This window comes from Gobio gobio (assembly GCF_949357685.1).
Source record: "Gobio gobio genome assembly, chromosome: 8".
In the NCBI taxonomy this organism is placed as follows: domain Eukaryota; kingdom Metazoa; phylum Chordata; class Actinopteri; order Cypriniformes; family Gobionidae; genus Gobio; species Gobio gobio.
The window spans coordinates 42,744,922-42,765,573 of record NC_137114.1 but is presented as its reverse complement, the minus strand read 5'-3'; the positions used below and the strand labels follow the sequence as shown (position 1 = coordinate 42,765,573).

Here is a 20,652-nt window from a genome sequence, read left to right as displayed (position 1 = left end):
TTTCCTCTACAGGTGGGAAAATAATACATGAAATGTGACACTATCATTCAAATGTTTGGAGTCAGTAAGATTTATTTAATTTAAACTTTTATTCAGCAAGGATACATTCAATTGATCAAAAATTGACAGTAAATACATTTATAAAGTTACCAAAGATTTCGATTTAAAAAAAATTGATGTTCTTTTGAACTTTATATTCATCAAAGAATAACTGTTTTCAACATTGATATTAATAATACATGTTTCTTGAGCAGAAAATCATCGTATTAGAATGATTTCTGAAGGATCATGTGACACTGAAGACTGGAGTAATGATGCTGACAATTCAGCTTTGACATATTTGACAGGAATAAATGACATTTTAAAATATATAATAGAAAAAACAATTTTAAATTGCAATAATATTCAACAATATTACTGTAATTTTGATCAAATAAATGCAGCCTTGGTGAGCATAAGGTCTTCTTTCAAAAATATTAATATAGTGTTAGTTGGGCTCTATGGGCTTCCAAATTAGGAGCCAAAATTATAATACATGTATGCTTTTTTTATTTAGTTAATTTCCATAGAAAATGTGTCATGATAACCACATGCCATCCTTAAATACTTTGTTTCTGATGCAAAGCTTTCAGAGAAAGGTGGAGATGTTCCATGAGATGCTAGTGAGCAACTTTGGAGAAAACGAAGACGGTTATATCGCTAAAACCATCGCCCTTGTCAACTGCTGTCCACCGTTTAGGTTGGCTCCCTCGAAATCCTTCATTTATACATGATATTTTGTTTGTTTTAATGTGTTTCAAGTGCTGGGTTGATTACTCACAAATTGTAGTCAGTTACTAATTCCAAATTACATTAAAAAAATGGTTGTTAGTAACGTAATCCATTACATTTAAGGCAATGTAATCGGACTACTTTTTGATTACTTTTAGATTACTTTACTTGAAAAGGATAATCTTGTACCATATTGATATGAAAATACAAAGAGAAAGAAAATATATTCCATTTTTTGCTCTCAACAACATAAAGTGCATCTTCCCTCGGGTCATTTTGACCCAAATGTAGTGTTTATCGGAGTGGTTCAAAACCCTAGGACTTTTGTTGCACTTGAACCACGAATGCACAAAAAATTGACTGGAATCGAGGAGTTTGTGGTTTAAACTTAAAAAAGTAACAAATCCTTCCCTCACAGGTCAATTTGACCCCCATAGGAATGAATCGAATGTGTGGAATCCTTCATTACACATAGAAAAACCTAAAATGCTCAAAATTCAAACTAAAAATGCTAAAACTTTAACAAAAAATTATTGTATAATGTCTACATGTGTATCTGAATGCATACTGAAGACAAACTGGCTTTAGGACCCAGTGGAACAGCTCATTTGCTCCATATAGAGCTATAAGGCCCTCTAGTCGCAAGAGTCATGAAATATCATGTTATATTATTATTTTTACACAAGAGGTCGACAAAGACACCAAATGCAAGATATTTAGCGATGAATTAAAAGGGTCATGCATGAAATTGTGAGATATTTTGAATTTAAGTTGAAAGAATGGGAAGAATGTGCTTAAATTATTATTTATTGAAAAATATAATGTCATTTAAAGGTAAAAAAAAATAAAATAGAAAAAATATTATCAAAATGAAATGAAGCTTTCTGGACAAAAAAAAATTAAGTATAATTTTAGGGCTTTGGGTCATTTTGACCAACGAGGGAAGGATTTGTTACAAAGTGTGAGGGAGGGATGAGGGTTAAATATCACATTACATCAGAGTGTCCCAGACTGGGGTTCATGAGTTTAATTAAAAGCTATTAAAGGAACACGCAGACTTTTTAGGACTTTAGTTTATTCGCCGTATCCCCCAGAGTTAGAGAAGTCCATACATACCATTCTCATCTCTGTGTGTGCCATAACTCTGTCTGACGCACCCACCGCTAGCCTAGCTTAGCACAAAGACTGGAGGTAAATGGCTCCAGCTAGCCTACCGCTCAATAAGTGACTAAATAACGCCAACATTTTCCTATTTACATGTTGTGATGTGTATAGTTTAACCGTGTACTAAGACCGACAGAAAATTAAAAGTTGCGATTTTCTAGACCGATATGGCTATGAACTATACTATTATTCCTGCCTAATAATCAAGGCGATTTGCTGCCATACCATGAGTGCAATGATATTACACAGCGCCTGAAAATAGGCTAACTTCTGTCAACATAACCAATGTGACAACCTACACAGAGAGCGTGCTGGGGACTATTGTGACTATTGCAGGGAGAGCAGTGATAAAACCCCTTAGGGTAAACACAACATAAGAGTGTGCATTTTTAAGAGTGTGTAGTGTGATTGCAAATACTTTCAAACGTAATATAATCTAATTACAAGTACATAATTTTTGCAATCTGATTATGTAATCCAGTAATGAGTTCATATAAATTGGTGTGTTTAGGAGCTTTGTGGAGCGTTGCAGCCAGTGTGACCCCTCGACCAGCGAGGACTCGATTCGTAGAGCCAACACCGCCCTGGACAGGATAGTCAACTTGACTGTGAGAGTGCTGAACGACAGGCTTTTTGAACATATCAGGGTGAGGCTGCCACAGATCACCCCACACTTCCTCACATAGACATGTTTGTGGCGCAGGCACACACGCACATATCTGGAAATACCTTATTTTCATCGTGTACCTCTGTCCAAGAATATAAAGAATATCTTATCAGCATTTCCCCTATGGGTTGTTCTCAAGGATGTTGTTTTGCACGGCTACTCTGTCTCTGAGACACTAAAATAGCAGCACTATGTGAAAAACACTAGTGAATTAGATGTTTTTGGCCTGACGCCGAACAGTATTCAGTGTTTGCTGTACAGACTGGCATTACCAGCTCTCATGGGCCACATAGTTTTGCTGCATCCTTTTTTACCAAGATGGTGCTCTAACAGGAAGTTAGCTGTACTCTCTGGACGAAAGCCCCCACGTCCTGATGAAGGCAAATATAGTGCATTCCAGTGTGTACTGAGTATGTCATTTCTAATCCAGTGCTTTCTGTCTCATCTCACGTAGCCCTACTTTGATAAGCTGATTAAACGGAAATGGCTGAGCAACACTGAGCCTTTTGAGCAAATTGAGGCGCTCATAAAGGAACACTTCAAGAAGTTTCGCAGGATGGACAATCCACCTTACGAGGTAAACTAAAATGTCAATAATGCCAGATAAATGTGTTTTTACTGCTTTGTAAGCCACTTTTTAAAGTCAGTTTTCTCCACAAAATTGCGGCATAAAGCTCTCTCAACTTTTTCTTTTTACATAATAAAATAATTTCAGCTAAAAAAATGTATGTCTAATTATGTATTTATTTGCGTAGCCATAAAATAGGGTGGATAATGTACAGTCAGCTGGTTATTATCCCAAAATTATCCCCTTCAGGTTGAAAAAAAGACCCCATTTATTTTATGTATATTCATGTTGTTTTATTTATGACTTTGTCCTCTAAGGTCCTGGTGGTGGAGGTGCACCGGCGCGTGATGACTGAATATGTGCGGGCCATCATGAGGGGCAGAATCATCTGCACATCACTTAAAATGAGGAAGAGAATGGCAGGCCGCCTTCGGGATGAAGGAAAGCACCTAAAAGCTCTCTTCAAAGAGTTGGTGAGTCCCTTATCTGGAAGGTGTTCTATCGGGTTGAGGTCAGGACTCTGTGCAGGCCAGTCAAGTTCCTCCACACCAAACTCGCTCATCAATGTCTTCATGGACCTTGCTTTGTGCACTGGTGCAAAGTCATTTTGGAGCAGGAAGATTTGGGGCCATCCCCAAACTGCTCCCACAAAATTGGGAGCATGAAATTGTCCAAAATGTCTTGGTATGCTGAAGCATTAAGAGTTCCTTTCACTGGAACTAAGGGGCCATGCCCAACCCCTGAAAAACAACCCCCACACCATAATCCCCCCTCCACCAAACTTTACACTAGGCACAAGACAGACAGAGAAGCGTGATTCGTCACTCCAGAGAACACGTCTCCACTGCTCTAGAGTAGAGGTCTTCACGGGTCCAAAAATTAGTACCCGAACCTGAAGAGACCCGTAATGTGCTAAACGGAACCGACCCGGACCCGTCTATTATTTCAAATAATAGCCCGGACCCGTGCAGATCCAAGAAATGCCAAAAATGTAGTACCCGGAACCGACCTGGACCCGTCTATTATTTTAAAGCTGGAACCGAACCCGGCGCGAAGACACAGACCTGACTGGACCCGATTGTCACATATTCCATAATAAACTGATATTAACAAGTCAATTAACAAGTTACGAAAAATATAACTTTCTGTCTTACCTATAGCCGTCGTCTCCCTTCCTTGTAACGTTACTTGATTGTGATGCATTACATCATTGCCAAAAAGTTACATCCATATTATTCCTCTCTTGTTATTCCAAGCATGCTTAATTCACTCATCATTTCAGCTTTAAAAGTCCACTTTATGTCACGGTGACGGATGACAAATGCGTCTTTGCAGATTTGCATTTCGACTCTAGTTAACTCGCATAATAACTTTGACTGTTTGCCTTTTTGAACTATAATAACGATTGCTCGTTCGGTGGCCGCTGACATCAGCATTATTTATTTGCTCTCATCTCTGTGAGCCGAGCCTGACCACCAAAACTTCCACCAAAAGGGTTCATTCATATTATTATTAAAGTCAGTCACAGCGGAAGCTCGGGTTGCCATAGAAACATGACGCGCTTGAGACCGCACATGCGCGTTAGCTGGAGCAACCTGAAATATTAGCTTTTTTACGCAATTTGAACATCATAGAAAACATTTATGTGACAGTTCACCTGAGATTGTGTTGCTGATTTGAAATATATAATTTAAATATAAGGTCAAATCAAACTTCAACAGTGCGTCACACGTAGGCTAATACACTTGACAGCACTTACTCTTTCTCATGTTTGTCCACAATATGCATGAAGGATGCCCAGACAGAAGAGGTGCCCGTGGGTTTAACTTCTTTATATTCGTTGTTTTTTCGCTTTTTTCGCACATCCCTCATGAAGGTATCCATTATTACCGTGCGCTTGCAACGGCTGAGAGAGAGAGAGAGCGCGAGCGAGAGAGAGAGAGCGAGCCACGAGAGAGAGATCGCTCGTGTTTTTCTTCTTTCTTTCTTTTAAACCTTATTTCCCGGCTCACACTTTTCTTATCCTAATTTTACAAGTTGCAAGTTACAAAAAACACACAAGCAGTGCTGACTGACTCTGATCACGGGCAGGTGTTCTCTGAGTCCGGATTGACTAGGGTATTACACACAAATGTTAAACACACCCGGGACCCGAAGTAATAGATTAGGACCCGGCCCACGGGTCTCGGGGGCTCCGTGAAGACCTCTACTCTAGAGTCCAGTGGCGGCGTGCTTTACCCCACTGCATCCCACGCTTTGCATTGCTCTTGGTGATGTACGGCTTGGATGAGCTGCTCAGCCATGGAAACCCATTCCATGAAGCTCTCTACACTGTTCTTGAGCTAATCTGAAGGACACGTGAAGTTTGGAGGTCTGTAGCTATTGACTCTGCAGAAAGTTGGCGACTTCTACGCACTGTTCACCTCAGCATGCGCTGACCCCACTCTGTGATTTTACAGTTGCTGGGAGTTACAGGGAGTTGCTGTTGTTCCCAATCGCTTCCACTTTGTTATAATACCACTAACAGTTGACCGTGGAATATTTAGTAGTGAGGAAATTTCACGAATGGACTTATTGCACAGGTGGCGACCTATCACGATACCACGCTTGAATTCACTAAGAGCGACCCATTCTTTCACAAATGTTTGTAGAATCTTGCTCCATCCTTTATCTTTACTCAAAGTAGTAAGAACGCCAGACAATCTGCATTTAGACACAGTATTAGGTAATAGTGGCCCACAGCTGATGAGCAGAAATATTTCAGTAAGAAAGTAATAATGCGAGATAGCCAGAAACCTACACAATATAAAACACAAAACTACATATTTCGAACACCCGGTAAAAATCATAAACATTAATAATTATTCATACTTACAGGTTGTGATTCTGAGGAGCAAGCTGGTCCAAATAAACTGGTACTGTCCCATCTTTCAAGAGCAAGCGTTTCGTGTTGATCCCCGAGATTTGAGAAGCAGTCGTCAGAGTAAAATGCCGTTTGAGGGCAGACAACGTACAACATAGGCGGGTATTATCCAAATATCATTTCTAGTGAGGTAGAACCGTAACGCAGTGAGATTCTAACAAAAATCGACTCTTTAAGGTGGTTCAGAGTCAATTCTTTCTTTTGGGAGACAATAACTTTATTTACCGTGCACTTTCGACTTTACAACTTTGCAGAACGTTTACATTCACAGACAGCGATATTACACACTGCATGAAAGGAAATATTTGAAAAAACATAATAGGGGCACTTTAATCATTTTATTTGATACGTATTACTTTTAAACATGAAACATTTTCTGAAATTCCCAGATTCATCACACTTGGCAAAAAGTCATGTCCTGTTTTTATCTAGTTGCTAAGTATCTTTTAATCGCACACAAAATCATCTACAGCCGACAACTTTCAAACAAAAGAGACGTTTTGAAGAATGGGCATTTCGGGAGAGGCAGATGGCCAAACAGGCCCTTGGCTCCAAAGGGCATCTCTATGACCCACCCAAAACGCTCCTTTCCCCTGTGCAGCGTCCGCCCCTTGCTCCAGTTAAAACATCCGTTTGTCACCTCGCTGGACAACAGGATGCCCTTGTTTATGGAAGAACGTCCAGGCCTGGGCCTTTGAAGTCATGACTTGCCTTTAAGGTCAAACTGAGAGTCAGGAAGAACTGCCTTGGTGTAATGGGCACACAGATATTTACCCTCAATCGGAATAACATGTGCTCCTATTCTTAATCCCCTAGGTTTTTGTTTTTCCAGACACCATGGTAAAAATAGCCTTTTCTGATTGTACGTCGGAGTTGTTTGGGCCCTGTGATCTTTGGCTGTCTGTCAGAAGTCATTGTACTTAGCCTTATTTTGAGTACCAGGCAGTCATCTAATTGAACGTCCATCTGATTTTGACGGATCTGATGTTATCTTGATTGTTTGTCCCCATCCAGGAATCCTCCGCCTCATGGCTCGACAGTGCTATCCCTCACCTATCGGAGATCATTCTCTTGGAGGACATTCCCTCCATCCAAATGGAAGTTGGCTTGCTGGTACGGGAATTCCCTGACATACGGTGAGTGTCTTGAGGGGCAGCGTGCCGCTACGCCGGGACACCTACTAGCCCCTGATATGATCGAGGTCAAAAAGCAGAGAGCTCAGGTCATCTGACAAACATGGTCATTCAGTTTGACAGCGAAAGAGGGGCTTGTAAAAGCAAACAAGACCTTTGCGGTTTCCTGGTTTTTATGGGAGACTGGCTATCCTAGATTCGCATGAAAGGTGTACAGTTGTCCAGCTCTGGGTCCTCACAAAGACAAAGCAAAAACACAGGCATCCTGCCAGGGCCTGACCTACAGCTCCATGGTTTAACCTAGAGAGGGCAGTTGCCTAATCAAGAGTTCTGCCGAATCCAGAGGAAGCTCTCTTTTGTGGAATGTGTGCTAAATAAAGCTTGAAACTTCAGATACATGACCTAGATGTGCTGTGGCCTCCATTGTTTAGCATTAGCAACACCTTTGGGTTTTAAACTGATGAACACTTGGAATCTCTCCCATATATCATCCGTATCCTCGCACATTTTATGATCTAGGAAAACTTTAAATGAACAGGAGCCAACTCTGGGAAGGTTAAATGAGGATTTTTTGCACCCATGTTTTTTTAAAGCAATTCTACAGAAAGTATAGCCTATTATAAAGAATTTACAGGTAATGTAATTCCCATTACATTATATTTAGGGGCCATGTATCCGTTGGCGTTCTTATTATTATTCTGCCGCTCTGGGAATCTATGGCAGCCCATTGAACCGCTTGTGGGAAAGTTATGAAATTTGACACACAGATAGAGGACAGTCCGAACTATCACCATAGCAAATTTGAAGCCTCTAACTCAATTGCTCCAAATATTATATATTCACTTCCATTTGTGCTAATAACTTTTGAACCGCAAAGGCTAGATCCTCTTATTCCTTGGCTCAAGATGATTCGATCGCACCATTTAGAATTTTCCGAAAGGCCCACTTTTTCCAACTCTTCCTAGGCCTTTGCTCCATCTTCAGCCCATGCCAACAAAAAGTTATGGAATTCATGTCGATTTGTCACACCGTTCTCGAATAACGCGCAAAATGAATGCGAGGCTAAATGTCTGCAATGTTTTGGCGTATTCTGACCAACCTTGGTGTGTGTTATGACAACCATGACTTTTGATTAAATTAAACTATTATTATGAAATAATGAATAGATTCTATGGGTCATGAAAACTCAGATACCAATTTTGCCATATTTGGCTGAACTTCCTGTCTGCCATTTTGATTTTATTTCAAAACCTACTTTTTCGAACTCCTTCAAGACCGCTTGTCTGATTTTCACCAAAATCAAATAGTATCATCTTTAGCCATGCCGACAAAAAGTTACGGATTTTGTGTCGATAGACAAAAGTGTTTACGTATAACACTGCAACAACGTTGAGGCATGATGCCAAAACAGCTCTGAGGCTGTATCTCTGCAATGCTTTGGCACATTGACACCAAACTTTGCATGTGCCATTGTCACCTACAGTGTTGGGGGTAACACATTACAAGTAACTTGAGTTACGTAATAATAGTAATTTTTCCAAGTAACTAGTAAAGTAACGCATTACTTTTCAAATTTACAACAAAATATCTGAGTTACTTTTGCAAAAAAGTAATGCAAGTTACTTTTCACATTAATTTGACTGACAGCTCTCCGGCCCCCATGTTGATAAAAATAAGTGCAGAGGCTTTGTGTGTAAACATGATGGTTATTGTAGTTCCAGACTAAATGTGAGCATTTATTTATCTCACTTGCACAATAAAGATTCTGTCCTCCTCAAAATGATTAAAATCAGTCAGATGCAAAATCAGAGTACTATGCAAACCTCCAATAATTAAATGTTAAATAAAACAACTATTTTTATGCATAATCAACCTTTATATTTAATTTACCAATGTCTTGCTGCTGATGATGAAAATTACTCGATTTTTTGTTTTTATTGGTAAAACTTTTTTCTCCTGCATCCTATTCTACCATTATCCAGAATGGCAGCACAGCAGAGCTGCGCCCTCTACTGTTCATGCGTGAATTTTCATTTTTACCTCAGCCTGGGTCTTATTATTTCAATTTTGGTATGAGGAGGTCTTTACCGTTGCACAAAAATATAACCTTTTTGTTATAAACAAAAACAAGCCCAGCCCAGGTGAGAAAAAGTAACGCAAAAGTTACGTAACGCATTACTTTTCTTAAAAAGTAACTAAGTAACTCAATTAGTTACTTTTTAAGGGAGTAACGCAATATTGTAAAGCATTACTTTTCAAAGTAACTTTCCCCAACACTGGTCACCTATGGGATTTTTCCGAGTTTTAATCATCATTTTTAGGAAAACTGTAAGACGGATCAGTTAGAAAAGAGATAGCAACGTGAGCTGGAACAGTCTGAAGGTCTGAGTCGAGTTTGGTGGTTCTAGCTTTAAAGCTGTAGAAGGAGTAATAGTTATTATTCTTCTGAGACTATAATTTCTGACTCTAAGTTTAAGTAGCATGGCTCTCCCAAACCGACTTAATGAGTGAATAAATATTTCTTGTATTTTGCAGGAGGAAGCACGTCTCTGCCATACTCAATATCCGTGGGATGACCCGACAAACAGAGAGACAGGAGATCTTGAATATAGTGAAAGACATTGAGAACAGCGACAGCGTCATGCGGGTGTCCCGTGACAGGGCTCTCTTCGCCGAGGTGCCAGTGACGTCAGAAGTACACTGTCTAAACGTAGGCCTGAGCCGCGTCGCCCTCACCGCCTCGTCCCTCTTCTCCAGCATGCGGTTCCGGCGCAGACGGACTCCAGCCAGGGAAAGCCAGGATGATATGCTGTAATCCATCTGAAATGGATGCTCGAGTCGCCCAGCACTCACACAGCACTGGAACAATGCCGACAGCACAGCATTTGTTTCTAAAATGTTTGCATGTGCCATTGTCGTGCCATAAGGATCTTACAGATGCTCATGATTGCAGGATCTCTGAGAAAATGACACTACAGTTGGAATCACTACAACTGTTTTTGCACAACTAACATTGCAAAGGCTTGTGTGAAATGCAGTGGCACCAAAATATTTTGGCACTTTAGCCACACTTAAAAATGTATGAATGTCTTTGCATTATATAACAACATATCAAACCAAGTGGCATTTATTATGAACCCTTTCCCCGCTATTGACGAGTTATCTCATCTTTTATGGGAAAACGTTTGACGAGTTTTTACGACTTTCTGCGTTATTGCTGTTATAAGGTAGGAGCGCTATTGCGCATCTCCAGATCAAAACACAGACAAAGAAGAAGCAGAAACAAGCGAGTGTTGCCAAGTCCGTAGTTTTCCCACTAAAAAAAAATGTGCGTGTTGATTTCCACCCACATACATACAATTTTTGCGTTCCAACCATAGATATGTATACGTAGATTTCTCATTAGCAATTTTCGAATGGTCTAATTTGGTCGTGAATGCGCATTATTATTTATGAACATTCAAAAGTTGCCTGTGCATCTGCAACTGCAGTTATACGCATGCATGTATGAATACCTATATCTGAAATAGACTGAAGCAGAGGATTTTATAGGATTTAGTCCTAAATGGTAGATAATTCTGCATGCTAAAAATATTGGTTAAAGATCTTCACATCATCTTAACATCATTAATATTATTGATCATCAGAGAACTCATTATAAACAAGTTAATTGGAAAAAAATCATAAACCATCAACCAATCAGCCATCAAAATAAATACATTGTAAAAAATAGCAATAAATTAGTAATGTTTAATAAACATTAATGTAGCCTATTTATTAATTTCACACCATGTTTAATAATCATAAACTAGGTATTATTTGAAAGCTTAAAAATATGTTGGTTTCTCTTCTTTAACTACTCTTAAATTTAGTTGAATTTAAGTACTTTCAAAGACCAATGTTTGTTTTCATACTTTCCGGTCCTTGAATACTGTGTCTGAAATTGCAGAACCGTGAAGCCTGTTATTAACAAACAAATGTTACGTGTTATTGTCCAGATGCAAACGTTATAATAGCTCAACTAACACAATACATGAAGAATGCGTTATCTAGCTATAAAAACACAAACCAGAACATTCTCGCATGTGAAAGGTTATGTCTTATGGTTTTTTTACAGAGGCTGCGCAGTTGTTTTTTCGTTGAGTTCTAAAATGGCGGCACATCGACGTGCCTGGAGCGGTCGAATGAGGCATCTACGTATACATATCTATGGTTCTAACACCCCCAAAACACCCCTCAGACGTACAAATTCAATGAAGAATTTGGCAGCCCAGTGGAGAAATCACATTGGGATGTTTTGGGCTACTTTGGCTGGCCATTTGGGCAACTTTTGTTGCACAGACCTGGCAACCCCTCATATGTAATCATATGCATATGAAAAATAATGCAATCGTCAACAATAAACAGCATATAAATCAAAACGGCCTTAGTAAACTTTCAAGTGTTGATAAAAAAAGAATGCATGAAGCTAGAGTAAAACAGTTTTTTTATGTTTTGTTTAAAAGCAGAGGCTCTGTTCTTTCTTTTGATACATTGCTTGATATTCATACAACAAAATATTCTGGGGGCCATGACATTTATGTGAACATGACCAAAAACTCTGGCGGTGGCTGGCAACTTTTTATTTGAAAAACGCTGGCGGGAAAAGATTACAAAAGCACACTTTTCAAGCAAAACATTATGAAATTTTAAAGGATCCATAATAGATATACTGTTCAAAATTAAGACAAAAACTAAATTATGAAATTTTTTGTTAGTGTAACGTGTTCGCATGGAATTTAACAAATGAATCACCTGCGGACTAGTTGGTTCAAAGCCATTTCATAACTGTCAAGAAAAGAGTTATTATTCTTATACAATGAAATTCATACATTTTGTGTATCTGAAAATGTCCAAATACTTTTTGGGCCACTATATATATTTTTCCTGGAATTGATATATATGTTATCGTTTGAATATATAGTGCAACCATCTCTAAGAAATGTCTTTTAGAATTGTAAATTGCAGGGGTCACGAGAGTGTTTATTGTAAAAAAAAAAATATCAAAACTACTGATGAAAACACTGCTTGGTTTTTTGGGATTTATGTTTTCTTAATCATACCAGTTATCATTTTGACTATTGTGACTGTAATTGATAGGGATGAAATTGTATTTTTTATTTTAGTTGCACATGACTGAAGACTGATTTTAAGGTACTATGCAATTGCAGTTATCTTTAATCTTTCAATTGTTTTTATCATATTTAAGTGGATAATTTAGTGATCCAATCATCTGTTATCTAGTCATGAAAGATAACTGTATTTTGTATGAGATTATTCAAATTTGCCTGTGAAAGAAATCAAGAGGGACTATTTATGTATTGCACGACTTATTTATTGCACCAGTAATTTCATTCCACTATAATCAATACTGAACAAAACCAACCCGAACACAAACACACTTTAGAAAGAATTAGGGTTTGTTTACCTAAAAAAAAAAAAAAACTTTTATGGAGTCTACATTTACCAGTTTGTCTTCTAAAAAATATTATTTTTCATCCAACGTGTCTTTTTAGCTAATGTTTGATGAGTCTGTATATGTTGCTGTGTGGGCACCATGGGGAAAGAAATATTCAACATTTCAGTTCATTTTAGGGTACTCTACATGTTGCTACATATGAAAGACTTGTAAACTGATATTTTGGTTATAGGAAGAAAAATTATTTTACAGTGTACATATATTAAATCACATAATAAATGACGCAGGATCAGATATTTCAGCCATTGTTCTTTTTTTAGTACAGTACTATGAGTCACATTATCTACTGACTACATACACTGTGAACACTGTGTGTGTGTGTGTGTGTGTGTGTGTGTGTGTGTGTGTGTGTGTGTGTGTGTGTGTGTGTGTGTGTGTGTGTGTGTGTGTGTGTGTGTGTGTGTGTGTGTGTGTGTGTGTGTGTGTGTGTGTGTGTGTGTGTGTGTGTGTGTGTGTGTGTGTGTTCCTGTGATTCGCTTGCTTTGACGTCACATCGACCCTCACACATCATCCTCTGGCCTGCGCGTGTCTTCGGCCGCCGCTGTCCTTGGTGCTGAGCTCTAGCCAAAGCAAAGACGCATGCGCAATAGCTATAGACACTAAATATTTTTTATAACAGTGAAGAGTACAGTGATCAGTCATATTTTGGAGAATGGTGTGCCTTTCCTCTTTATTTGAATTATTTTAGTTTTATCGGCACTTTTTTAAACAACATGAAGCACTACAATGGCCAACACGTTTTTCTCCAATTAGCTTTATTTTCGAAAATAATTTTCTGTATTTTTCTACAAAGCCATGCATGGGAACCGCCATTAAGCAGCACATTACGCGTATCCGCTAAAGTAAAAATGTAAACAAAGCAACTGCTGGTCAAAATAATTCATGAGGGAAAATGACAGAAAAAATGTGAATGTTGGTGATAAACCGTTGCTTGGCCAAAACGACAAGCGATTAACGATTGTTAATCCACTTAAACCCATAAACAGCATACAATAATCTGCTATAATTCATATAGCCTAGACCAATGTCATGGATTAAAATGCCATTAGTGATATGGTAACAGCTCTCCCATATGGGCTTCTGTCGAGTATGTCTGCTATGTCGTCCTCTGAAGTAGACTGACCATCTCATATGGAGAAAATATGCCTACTGTCAGTATTATTAAAATTGGCAGTACGCATGCGCAGAATTTCCACTCGTTTTCGTCGCTTCACTGAATGTAGGCTATTATCACTGCTGCTGGTGGTCAGTTTGGCACCTCTTTCATTTGACCAAAAATGTACATTTATTTAAGGCTAAAATTGAACTTAAATGTTCATAAATTAAACTTAAAGGGGTAGTTCACCCAAAAATGACAATTTTGTCATCATTTACTCACCCTCGAGTTGTTCCAAACCTGTATGAGTTTCTGTCTTCTGCTGAACACAAAAGAAGATATTTTGAAGAATATGGGGAACTAAACAGTTGATCTCTTTGATTTACATGACATTCTTTAAAATGTACTATTTTGTGTTCAGCAGAACAAAGAAAGTCATACAGGTTTGGAATAACTCGAGGGCGAGAAAATTATGACAGAATAAATTTTTTGGGAGGTGAACTTTCCCTTTAAGTTTTCAATTTTAATGGTTTGGATTTTTCACCGCAAGGATATGAAGTGGTCTGACGCTCTCTCTCTCTCTCTCTCTCTCTCTCTCTCTCTCTCTCTCTCTCTCTCTCTCTCTCTCTCCCTCAGATTCAGTTTTTCAAACAGCTTTGTTGGCATGGTGAAAGAAACCTGTACATTGCCAAAGCATTAATAACACTATACAATAAAAACACATAAATTAAATAATAACAATGAAGGGGGGGGGGGGGGGGGACTATAAATACAACATGGATTACAGATGAAAATAAACATAGCAATACAAATATTTTCTCTTATAATAGGCTATTTATAAAAATGTCTCTAAGCATGTAGTGATTTATACATTGCCATATTTGTTTGTGATGTGATTTGTGGCGTGATACGTGATTATATATCCGTATGTGGGCGTAAATAATGCGTTTTAAAAAAAATGTGTATAAAATGACGTATATTTGCATCTCGTTGTACACTAGATGGCGCGCTTCTCAAACAAACAAACAAACAAAAACCCACTGATATATGATGAAAGAGGGATTCAATGTCTTGCTGATTAAACACAAAAGAGCCCCTTAGCATGCATATCAAATACACAGCAGGGGATGGGTCAACTTAATGAACGCATAATGGGTGTGATAATACACTCTATAAAAGAAGAAAACACTTTAATGATGCTTCACATTTAAGCAAAATGGAAGCACTTATCGTTATGTGTAAAGGTTAAGTGATTTAATAATATCATTCATTATAATGTTAATATTAATAAAAACGTGTCAACTGCCAGTCAGAACTACTGAAATTGAATAGTATTAAAACATTTCGAACTCTTTTGAACGAGTAAATAAAAACATCTGATTTTATTTCAGATTTGCATGAAGCATGAAGTCATTAAATAACAACAATGACAAATGTGTGTCTGAAACAACAATTCACTCTTTTACAGTCTCATCCCGCTGACATGATGTGAGGAAAGCCCCAATTTTCCAGTAATAGCATAAATGTCTAATTGACATAGTCTTGCTCAAAGGTTTACACAGCCCAATTAGAACAAAATAAGAGGGATCATGTTTTTTTATTTGTTTGCTTTCTTACATAAAAGATGCTTACATATATAGTCCAAAAAAATAGCTGAATTTATTTAAAAAAATGACCCCGTTCAAATGTTTACATTGATTCTTCATACGGTGTGTCGTTCCCTGGATGATCCACGGCTGTTTTTGTGTTTTGTGATGGTTGTTCTTGAGTCTCTTGTTTGTCCTGAGCAGTTCAACTGCCCAACATTCTACAGAAAAACCGTCCAGGTCCTGCAAATCTTTCAGATTTCCAGCATATTTTGCGAATTTGAACTCTTTCCAGCAGGGATTGTATGGTTTTGAGATCCATCTTTTCACACTGAGGACAATTGAGAGACTCAAACACAACTATTAAAAAAAGCTTCAAACATTCACTGATGCTCCAGAAGAAAACATGACGCATTAAGAGCTGGTGGAGAAAACTTTATGAATTTGAAGATCAAGGTAAATTGTACTTAATTTGTCTTCCAGGAAACATGTAAATATCTTCTGTTGCTTAGGGTAGAACTAAATGGAAAAAAAAGAAAAAAAAGAAACATGTGGACATCTTCATCCTGTTAAAAAGTTTTCACCCCCGGCTCTTAATGCATGGTGTTTCCTTCTGGAGCATCAGTGAATGTTTTCAACCTTTTTTTAATAGCTGTGTTTGAGTCTCTCAATCGTCCTCCATGTGAAAAGATGGATCTCAAAATCATACAGTCCCTGTTGGAAAGGGTTCAATTATGCAAAATATGCTGGAAAACTGAAGAATTTGCAGGACCTGGAGGGTTTTTCTGAAGAACGTTAGGCAGTTTAACTGCTCAAGACAAACAAGAGACTCAAGAACAACCATCACAGAACACAAAAACATTCAGGGAAAAGCAAAAATCCAGGGAACGACACACAGTATTAAGTGTAAACTTTTGAACGGGTTCATTTTGATAAATTCAGCTTTTTTTTCTTGTGATGTAAACATATATTTATGTGAAATATCTTATTCAGGACAGTAGCCTACTAAATTAAAGAAATTATTTAGAAATGATTTTGTTAAAATCATTCACATTTTCACAGATTCTGCATGGAGTGTGTAAACGTTTGAGCAAGACTCATGTAATAATGTATGTTATATATACATGTATTCATCAAACTTTTTTTCAAGAAGTCGTAAGATTAAAATTGCTGCTTCATTTCTTTCCAGCACTCGTATATGATAAAGTAATAGTGATGACTTGATGTAGCAAGTCATATTCACCAAAGCCAAGCCATTTTCATCCAGATGCCATAATACTTCGGGCACATTCCCCTTGTATTTCCATTCATCCATATATTCAGCCATAGTTGCTGTTATTTTGATGTCAGTGTCATTATGTCCCTGCCCAGTTTCTCTCATTAATGATTCACATAATTAGTTTCCAAGCTCAAAATGAACGGCTCACCAATAAAATATGTAGAGGTAAATGACAAGCCGGTTTAACAAGTGAGACCAGACTGACTGAATCAGATATAGTCTGCTTCAAGTATACACACCATGCTGTAAACACAATGAAATACAACATGACACTATTGGAAGGGTTTTATTCTGTCAGATGCTCTTTAACAAATTATTTTTCATTATGATCTTGTATATAAGACTTCATTTTTAACATAAAAAGTTATTTACCATGAGTTATTATTGTCATTCAGACACATGGCGTATATGACATATTACACATTTTAAAAACCCTTATTGGCAAAAAAAAAAAAAAATTAGGGTAATGGTTCACATCTATATTTTATAACTTGAGCCAATTCAAAATAAATAACTTGCCCTAAACAGTATTTTCTATGTCTATGAAAACTATTTTATAAAACTTGGCACAAAGTATATTTTTTCTTGTTGAAAAGTCAATTAATTTAAATTCTATTTTTAATCTAAACAAAAATTCTCATTTAAGAAATAATATGTATTAGAAATGATTTGCTTTATTCAATCAAATAGATATAGATTGAATTAAACAATTATTTCTATTTTTTTCTAATTATTTCTTGAAATTATTTGTTTTAAACAAACAGAAAGATATAGATTTAATAAAACATGTTTCCCATTAAGGAACATTACTTAATATTTAATCTTATCCGAAATCTAATAAATAATGATGTCAGGCTAGCTATTATGATTGTATCATTCAAATATCATTGTGATATATATGGTAATATCATGATTATGATTATTAGCTTTGATTGGAAGGGGGCCAAAAAATATATATTTTTACTGTTAATGTACTTTTTATAGTAGAAATACTGCAACGTCACACATTAAATATTACTGTAAAGATTATTTCGACCCAGGGGCCACGAGGAAGTGCTATGGAATAGTTAAGAGAAAAACAGTGTAATATAATGTGCAATTTAATATATAATACAAAATCTGATTTAAAAAATGTATCTAAATAAATAAATAATACATTTAAATAAGTCAATAACATTTAACCTGCAAATGTTTCATTAAAAAAAAAAGCTATTTCTACCTGATTTTACCCTTAAATGTAGTTTTGTTGGAGTAACCTAATATATTTAGGTTGATTCAGTAACGCTTTATTTGATTAAAATCGATTCATTTAGATGTTACCACATGAAGCGCATTTTTAGGCTACCGTTTTTTTTCTCTCTCCATTGTACAATAATGAGTAGAAAATATAGCTAATGTATCTTAATGGAAATTAAACATAAAATAATTTTCTAAAATAATCACAATCTAAAAAAAAATCATTTGTAATAATAACAGATAGTTTACACAGTATGCTATAAATTGATTCTTTATACCAGAAACTATAATGATGCCTTTAACATTTTAATAATGGTGGTCCCTAGCATGAGGATGATCATATTTTTGGGGGGCCCGTAGTGGCATCTAAAAGATTCTAAAAGCCCTAAAAGGAGTTGACAGCACTGTCGGTGAGTCGACTCCTTTCTGGAATCCAGGATCGACTCTTTCCTCTATTGAGTCGCAGCGCTGCCAATCGGAGCCGAGAGTAGAGTAGACTGGAGAGTGTAGTAGAGTTGTGTCCCTGTGGCCGCCATTAAAGGATGCGACCAATGTATTCAAACAAACCAGTGAGACACAGCTGAGCACAGCACAGCCTCTTTTAACTGTACTTTTTAAACCAGAACGTTTTACTTCCATCGTCGGCTTCTCCGTGAATAGCCGTTGACGGCAGTCCGGCGAAGACTTGGGAAGGAAAGAGTGTTTTTTAGAGACATTTAAAGCTGAACTCTTCTGGCTTGAACTGTTTGTTGCTGCCTCGCTTAGCCAGGCTAACCCCAGCTAGCCTGATGCTATGCTAAGCTAAAGGGGGAGGGCTGAATTCGCCTCCCTACCCCCTCGGACTTCTGTAATTACATATTATTTGATGTAACAAATCTCGGGGGAGAACAATATCCCATCGTGGATCATGGTAAATACGCGCAGGAAGTTTTTAGCGCGATTTTTTTCTGGTAAGTGAGTAACCTCTAGCGGAGTAATAGCAGAGCTAAGCTAATTAGCTCGCTGGACGCGAACCCGTCCTGCTGATTGTGTCCAAGAGACGGAGACCCGGTCCAAAAGCCATCGCATTATCTGTTCCTGGGATCTGAAAGAGAGGATGGCTCGCCGGACAGCGCTTTGATGATGAGTTCTTGTTTTGTACCCAACGGGGCGAGCCTGGAGGACTGCCACTCCAATCTATTCTGTCTGGTAAGAGATCAACTGACTGAGGGCCAGAAGCCATTTTTAGCCGGCCAGTCAATCAAATTGAGGCCTGTTGATCTTAATACGAACTAAACCGCTCCTGCCGCCGCTTTATAAATATATATTAGACATGCAGGGTTGTGTTGTGTTGTGTGAACGCGTTAGTTACGGCTTTGTTGTGCTATTTAGGTCGTGTTTGCTAACGCTGGTAAACACTTGCTCGCCTAACTGGCTGGAACAAGCTGCAAGTTGTTGTTATGAAGTTACAATAGCTTCACGGAGAGTGTTCAACAACATAAACAATGCAAAACCAGCGGCCAATTTTGAGATTTTGGACTATTTTGATTCCATGGCATCTCTCTTTTCTGCCTAGTGTAAAGTAAACATACAAAAAAATACACATTGCAATTTTTTTTATTTGGTTTATCTTTATATATTACACGTGTATTACAATACATATTGTTTTCCCAAATGGATCCGAAATGGCCACTTCAATACATTGTTGCACACCAAACTTTCCAGTTTTATTCCTATGTATATTATGAAGGTATTTACAGAGGGGTTTATGTATCATTCACCTGGTATCATTGTATTCCTAAAAAATTATCTTTTTTTTCTGGCTGTTGACATTATTTTCTAATTTATGGAGTGATAAAAGAGACTTCTGTAAAAACCTTTGCACCATAAAGAGAGAATCTTAATAGATTTTAAGGATTTTATTCTGTCACATGTTTTAAATCATGATTGCATCAATAATTCTAAAATGTAAAACATATACATTTTCACATGGGAACTTTTATTTGTGCACATCTAGTATTTATGTCATTCAACTTGTTTCTTTTCGTTTCTAGCTAGTGACAGTATTTTAAGTGATTAAAAAGAGAGATCCAATATGTCAGCAAAATTGGCTTTATTCAAGGTTTAGGTGTTTTGTCCTGGAAATATGTGCACATTTGCATATATAAGCATAACAATTGAGCATTTTGTAATATAAAAATGTCTTGATGTGCTGTTATTAATACACTAAGCGAGAACGGTGCTGTCTATCAGTATAAAAAAAGTTGAGGTAATGTTTCACGTCTTCCTGATATTTAGACAATACGTGTGAACTTTGTCAAGAAAGGACAGGTTATAAAAAACATTTTAGCTTTGTCTGTCTGTTACAAGCAAGTCTAATTATCTGCTTGGATAAGTACTGGTATAGCTTGTTGCACTTTCTATGTGTAATATAAGACAATTTTCTTATATACACCTACTTAGTTTCCTCAATTTGTGGTTGTAGAGTGATCTGTAAACACTGAGACGAGTATTCATGACAAGTTTCCTGTCTGTCAGGCCCTATTTCACTTCCTCCTTTTATCAAAAGCTCATATATGTGTGTGTGTGTGTGTATATATATATATATATATATATATATATATGTATATATATATATTTTATATATTACATTACACTAATCCAGGTCAGACTGTTGAATTTGTATGATTTGACCTTTAATGCAGATTATGTAGATTTAAAATGACAGCTCA

At 37.2% G+C, this 20,652-nt stretch overlaps 2 protein-coding genes across 2 annotated transcripts in view; both read left to right on the top strand.

Annotated features, from left to right (window-relative positions):
* Positions 1–12,971, top strand: part of exoc3l2b (exocyst complex component 3-like 2b) — a 60,871-nt gene extending 47,900 nt beyond the window's left edge. Inside the window, 6 exon segments of the mRNA XM_079824024.1 lie at positions 570–739; positions 2,447–2,582; positions 3,057–3,179; positions 3,488–3,643; positions 7,108–7,229; positions 9,762–12,971. Of these exon segments, the coding sequence (XP_079680150.1) occupies positions 570–739; positions 2,447–2,582; positions 3,057–3,179; positions 3,488–3,643; positions 7,108–7,229; positions 9,762–10,041 (987 nt within the window). The 3' untranslated portion in view covers positions 10,042–12,971.
* A 5,459-nt stretch (positions 12,972–18,430) lies between these two features.
* The window catches only part of med13b (mediator complex subunit 13b), a 49,931-nt gene continuing 47,709 nt past the window's right edge, over positions 18,431–20,652 (top strand). The window contains exon 1 of the mRNA XM_079822628.1: positions 18,431–19,129. Within this exon, the coding sequence (XP_079678754.1) occupies positions 19,061–19,129 (69 nt within the window). The 5' untranslated portion in view covers positions 18,431–19,060. The remainder of the gene's footprint in view (positions 19,130–20,652) is intronic.